Raw genomic sequence first — 6748 nt, 5'->3', positions numbered from 1 at the left:
GACGCTCAATCGGCAGTCCTTCCTCTTGTCTCTGATTAGCTGGACACGCCAACTACCGAATAAGGCGGAACTGATTGGGTAATCGACGTGCTCGTCAAATTACCGTTCCCTTCCCCTCTGTGACACCTAACTGTTCTACAGATCTATGGTTGCTGGGTGCCTACAGAATATGCTTCCTGTTGCCCTTTCCCCATCCTGTTTTTGTTTCCGGGTTATGGAGCAAATGGTGTCTGCATCGGGCGTGCGACAGAATTAAGTAAGTGTGGCAGGTGGGAGCTGAGTTCTCTGGGAAAGAGGGAGAATAGGAAGGAAGGGAGTTTGGCTTGAGGAGAAGCAGCTGGCCGATCTGGGCACTGAGAGAAAAGGCACAGTGGAATGCACGTGTTGAGCTCTTGGATGGAGAGCCCGTGTGGCAGAGGGGCTGCATCGTCGGCGCTAGAATGCCTGCCACCACCCCAACCCCGTTTTTTGATGACTACTGGATCCCTCATGCAAGACTCTGGAGGGAACGTGGCTGATGAAGTTTTGTAAAGAAAGGGGAAGGCTGTAATTCTGAAAATCTGACGGGGACCCGCCTTCCCCATGTTACACCAGGAGTTGGGGTTGGGGGAGGGAGTGTGTCCGTCGTTCCTACTGAAGTTTGTGTCTCTTGCCTCCTGTCTCTTCATCTGCCCCCACTTCCACTCTGCTTTGGTAACTGCATTAAAAATCCAAACCCAAAAGGAAAAAAACGGCCCACCCACACACACACCAAATCCCATCATGGCTAGACATGTGGGAAACTTGGATTTAAATTCTTGTGTGTTAATGAAGCAAAGTTCCCTAACAGGGATCTTTTATTTAGCGCTACCTAAGGTTTGTAAATTACCGCTTTATTTATTTGCCATCTTTTTTTAACGACAGAAGTTCTGTGTCTGTCAGACAGAAATCAAGAAGTGAGCCTTCTTCCAGGCAGAGCAGTTGGGAAAACTGTATTTATTGGTATCTGCTCATTATGTAGCTACTGAATGCCTAGAAGTAGCAGCCCTATACAGAAGTGTTGCCTAAGGACACAGAAAGGACTAGCTTCTTTGTCCTGTCTTGCTGTAGTGTACGGATGGGGAACCTCAAGTCTATGGGCCAAATTCAGCCCACCCGGCCAGCCTGTGGATCCTTGGCTGAGACTCCTCCCCTTCCCCAAGGACCCACCCACTCAGAAGGGAGAGCAACTGAGCTGTGGCCTCAAGGCTCTATCAGCTTCACTTCCCTCTCCTTTTCCCAATTAGGAGATTCTTGGGATTCTCCTGCAACTTCAAGGAGCATTCTTTCAGACTGTGGCTGAGTCTGCTTTGCTCCTTCCTCGCCTTCCCCAAGGCACAGGAGGAGTGAAACCAGCTTGGGAGTTAGCTGGGGCCGGGAGGAGCTTTTGAAAACAATCTCGTTCCTCACACCTGTTGTAGCAGATCAAATAGGGTAGGTGTGGTACAATGCATGGTGCAGGGTTTGGAGAACCTAGGTTAAAATCTTTGCTTAGTTTAGAGCTCCTGACAGGGCATGGTAACATGGAATAGTAGCTTAATCGAGCAATCCTATGGTTCCTGGGAGAGCATCTCAGGGACAATAGCTCTGAAAAACCCTTACAAGGTTGGAGACAGCGTTTGGAAGCCTGCCCCCTCGCAGCTGACACAGAAAGAACTCCGCTGGCTGCCCTCCGAGGCTGGAAAAGCAACCTTGGAGGAGGAGGAAATGAGGTGTTCCGATGGGTGGGGAGGAGAAGAGAGGAGACCGGTGAGGCCAGGATACAAGATATCCTGAGCTTTCTCTAGCCTTCTTCCCTCTCCCTCCAAAGCAGCCTTGTTAGTTGGGCTGAACAGCCCATCTAGCAAAAATCACCAAAGACAGAGGACAGGGAGGTGAAGGTCACCTCTGCCGCTTCTCCCACCCTGCCGGCTTCAGCCCGGCAGGGTGCAGGAATATCGAAAGTCTCCGAGTTCCTAATCTGGGTATATATGCACATAAAATTTATATTTATTGTATATCGGCTTGACTGTAATGGCTTGCCACAAAGAATTCTAGAAATTTTAGCTTGGCAAGGCACTGAAAATTCACCCATCACAAAACTGCAGTTCCTTGGGAAGAAGAAAGTGCTGTTAAACAACCTCTGTTGTGTAGACTTACCCGTTCTCTCTCCCTGCATCTTTCGCCTCTCGAAACTTAATTGTGGTGCCACTGGTGTGACCCATCTTGTCTTAGGGCACAATCTGGATTATGTTTTGCCATTTGATGACCAGTGGCATAGACTGCATGAGTTAAAGCAGCCTTCCTCAACCTGGTGCCCTCCAGATGTGTTGAACTACAACTCCTAGCATCCCCATCCAGCCATGCTAGCTGAGGAATGCTGGGAGTTGTAGTCCAACACATCTGGAGCATGCCATATTGGGCAAGGCTGTATTAAGGGTGTCATAACCCCTTCAGGAAAGTTAGCTTATTTTAGGTGATGAGTCATTGTCAAAAGTACAACTTTTTATTATATTCCTGTGGTCTGATGTTTTCCCTTTACAAATGAAAGAATGTGTATGTGTGTTGATTTTGCCCTTATGGATGCAATTTGTAGGTGCAAATAATTTTGTTGTTTTTCTCACAGAAAGACAACCATGTCATCTGTAGAAGAGAATTTCCCTCGAGGTGGCACACAGAAGAAAGGACAAGAAGGAAAAGCCACCAGACAGCCAATAGTAGATCAGGATAATTTATTCAAAGTATGCAAATAATGAACATGTGAAGTTGCCTTCTACTGAATCATTTAGCCCAGTAGTCTGACTACTAGCAGTTCTCTTAAGTTATTATTCTGAATGTTTACCAGCCTTCTCACCTCTATCCTTCTAACTAGAGATGCCAAGGATTGACCCTGGGACCTTTTGCATGGAGAGCATGTACTTTACCAGTGAGCTAGGATCCTGAATTTATGCGTTGGCATTGTTCATAGCGATAATTGATTATGAATTGCTAGCCTCTTTGGGAACCCTTTATGATTGAAGACCAGAATTGAAATGTGCTTATATATAAACAAATATGTTTCCCACTGAATTTAAACACTTTGTTGTAGTATGGAGCTTTGATGGTTTTGTGGTATAGATAACTAATTATTTAGGTTTATCTGTTGAAACCTTCTGGTGACGTTTGAAACCTGATAACATGAGTTCAAATTAAAGAAGTGACAGAGATAGGTGATGGCCAAAGTTACTCCTTGTACAATTTCATTGTACTCTGTAGTTGTAATGCCCAGATTATTTATTTCTCTCATTTCATGTTGATGATTTCCAAGAGTGTAACGCATGCGAATCATGACTGTTCAGAAAATTACACTATTTTTTGTTTTGTTTAATATGCTATCTTCAAAAGGGGTGTTGCGCCACAAACTAGTTGAAGAGCTAAGGGTTTATAATGAAAATTCACCAAAACATGCAGCCATGGGCTTAACTAACCCCAGGAACATTAGTACACTGTTAGGTGAGAAATCTACATGTGTGCTAGTTGGATTTCAAGATCTGAGTCGCTTTTCAGTTAGCCAAACAATGCTCACTTGTTGAACAAATACATCTTTCTATGCTAACCTCAGGTTTGTTGTGTCTGTGTGTGTTTTTTTATGTCTAGCATTTGACCTAAAACCTGAATACAGTCCATCCCGCTACTTGGCTCATTTCAGATATTCAAAATCCTCTCTGCATGATGCTCTCTGATGATCCATAAGAGCACTTTCATGCAGAGAAAAGAGCATGTCATTTGGATTGTCTATAAGTGCATCTGCAGTTACTCAGAAATGATTCCTGTAGTTTATGATGGCTGAAAAATGTGGTGCTCTAATGAAAACATTAGCCTTTATCCCTGTAGACCATGCATGTTTTCTATCTAAACTTCATTGGGGACAGTCTGGGCACATTAATTGAGAAGATTACAGCCCAGTTTGGATGTAATACTAAAACACAGCTTAACATTATGGGAACAAGCCTGCTCACGTTTTGGGCATTTTCCAGAAGAGGGGACAGAAAGCTTCTATTTCTTGGCTTAAACTAACCACAGCTTGTTGTGGGTTTTTTGTCATTGATGTTTTTTAAATTTTTTAAACAAGCCAGGATCAAACCATGGTTTCTGATTTTTTGCTTGTTTCCATAAACCTTAGCTTAAATGAACCACAGCAAACTGTGTTTAATTTAAGCTAGGAAGCAGCTGCTTCCAAGTTCTTCCTCTGGTGAGTGCTAGAGGGAAGTCTGGGAGCACTCAAGCTGGCTTGTTCTTGCAGCACTATGGGTTAATATTATGTCTGTATGGAGCCATAATCTTCTCCAATTTAAATTCTCTTCAACTTGGGTTTCCTGTAGTTTGCATTGATGAAGTGTCCTTTCAAAAAACGTTAATGTCTTTAAAAAAAAATCTGTCTTAGACACAACATGAAGAGGTAACTCAGAAAAGAAAGAAAAAACATCAAGATCAAGCAAAGCCCAAAAAACTCAAGATTGAGAAGAAAGCTGTTGTAAAACCTGGTACTAAGGATTTTGAACTTCTGACAGCTGAGGTTAGTCCATAGTTTGTGTTGTGGTTTGTTTGTTACACTGATAAATAGTACTGTTTCAAATTGTATGAATCCATAGTAGATCTGTCATTGTGATTTTGAGAACTAATTCATAATGTGATAATGTAGAAGGGGGATGATGTGATTTTCCTCTTCCCACTTTTTGTTTTGGGTCTAATGTTAAGCTTCTAGTCATTTCTTAAATTTCCCTACCAAGGAAGGTAGGGAAAACACCTGAGAAAAGTGTGTCTGTGATGATTGTTCATTACTGTGTGCTTGTTTTTAAACAGTCTCTCACTGAGGGGATACTGCTCTTAGGATGTGTAAAAGAGTCTAACCAATTTGAGCTGGTGATCAGCTTACCAAATGGGCTCAGTGGATTTGTGCAAGTGACACGCATATGTGATGCCTACAACAAAATGCTAAATAAGCAAGTGGCTACAGATGAGCACTTAGAGGTAAGACATGGTGTGTATTATGGAGCTGGTTGATAAATTCTGCAATTACCAACAAAGCAGCAGATTTTTTCTGTTCAACAGGCCATTCTCTTGCCTGTTCTATTGTGTGCTTTCCCCTGCAGGATCTGCCCTGGAAGGACATTATAGAAGACCTAAGTGATAGTAAATCTACATTTGGGTCTGCTAATACAACACTTCTCATATTCTGCCACATATTATTATAGGTATATGTTAGTGTTTTGCATGCTTACAAAGATCACAGAATGCCCACTGAAATTATCATATCCCAATTTTGACTGTGATACATCTGTTATAATTCCAGTCTGGAATAGCATCTGTCAGTAATGTCAAGTTAGCTTGCCTTCCATATTATGGAGAAAATAAGCTTTAAATGGCTGTATCACAGCCCGCTCTGTCATCAGTGTACTCCATGGCATGTTCAAAGAAGCCATTGCATTGCTTATGGTAGAACTTTTCATTTAGTAGAAGTTTCACAGTCAGTGATTAAATATCACTATTGATGTTTGGATATCATTATTTTGGTTTCCATTCCCTTGAACTATCTTTTTCAGGATCTGAACACTCTCTCAGACCTGTTCTCTCCAGGAATGCTGCTCAGATGTGCTGTGGTTGGTGTGGAGAAGACGGCTGCAGGACGTCAAAGTATACAGCTCACGATTAACCCCAAAGATGTCAACAAGGCAATGAATGCTACATCTCTGAAACCAGGCATGGTATGAAACATCATGAGTTTATTTTATTTATTCAATAAACGTGTATCCTGACTCTCCCAAACTGTTCAAGGCAGCTGACAAAAACCAGACAATTAAGCAAACCAAAATTACAAGCCACAACAACACAGTGGCAGGTAACAAGTGGGTAAAAGTTCAAGTTTAAATTTTACAGTGTAAACTATAAAAATTCAGAAAGCTCAAAACCATTCAGAGTAGCAGTAATAAAAACAGAAGGTATTGAATTAAAATGCCTAGGTAAATTAATTTTTTTTTACCTGATGCCAAAAAGTCATCCATCTGCCAGGCGTACAGACTTAAGGAGGGGGTTCCATGGAAATGACCTGTCCCACAGTTCTCACTTGATTAGCCTCCGCAGCTGGGGGACCTGGCAACGTAAGGTGATATCAAAGCAGATCACCCATTCCTTAGGATTTCCAGATCTGATGTGGAAAGAGTTCTGGTGCTGTTAATAGACATGCAGAGGGTAGAATTTCAACAGGTGCAGATGCTTTTGTCCTACTACTGTGGTACTGGCAGAAGCTGCACTTGCACAAGTTTTGCTCTCTTTATAGACCAGCCTTCCCCATCCTGGTGCCTTCGAGATGTGGACTACAACTCCCATCACCAGCCAACATGGCCATACCTGGAGGGAATTGTAGTTAATACATTAACTACAGTTTGGGGAAAGGTATTATATATAGTTTTCAAAAGCAGAGGAGCCACAATACTTGTGAATTAGAGTTGCGGGATGGCATGGGGAGGACAAATAGCTTTGATCTCTGCTGCTTCTACAATTTAAATTGGACAGTGGTGAGGTTTAGAGAGTAGAATACCACCGGTTATCATTTTCCTTCTTGATTAATGTCATATTGGACTAACTGCTCTGCCTCCTTGCTACTGCAAAGGGAATATTTGCTTTTCATGCTTGCTTGCTTGATGAGATATTGAGAATTTTCCTCTGGAGGGCTGGGTTGACTGTATGGTTCACTTATTGCTCTGCAGTCACT

General features: G+C 42.5%; 1 protein-coding gene across 2 annotated transcripts in view; it reads left to right on the top strand.

Moving 5' to 3' along the window:
* The first annotated feature begins 173 nt into the window (after positions 1–173).
* The window catches only part of PDCD11 (programmed cell death 11), a 42216-nt gene continuing 35641 nt past the window's right edge, over positions 174–6748 (top strand). For both annotated transcript variants that reach the window (XM_084846417.1, XM_084846416.1), the window contains exons 1-5: positions 174–256; positions 2624–2738; positions 4421–4552; positions 4840–5007; positions 5580–5741. In XM_084846417.1, the coding sequence (XP_084702543.1) occupies positions 2634–2738; positions 4421–4552; positions 4840–5007; positions 5580–5741 (567 nt within the window). In that variant the 5' untranslated portion in view covers positions 174–256; positions 2624–2633. The remainder of the gene's footprint in view (positions 257–2623; positions 2739–4420; positions 4553–4839; positions 5008–5579; positions 5742–6748) is intronic.

Source organism: Heloderma suspectum, chromosome 3, assembly GCF_057233095.1.
Source record: "Heloderma suspectum isolate Gila_16-S chromosome 3, 16-S_ref, whole genome shotgun sequence".
Classification (NCBI taxonomy): Eukaryota; Metazoa; Chordata; class Lepidosauria; order Squamata; family Helodermatidae; genus Heloderma; species Heloderma suspectum.
The sequence above is the reverse complement of the archived record's forward strand: the minus strand, read 5'-3'. Positions and strand labels throughout refer to the sequence as shown.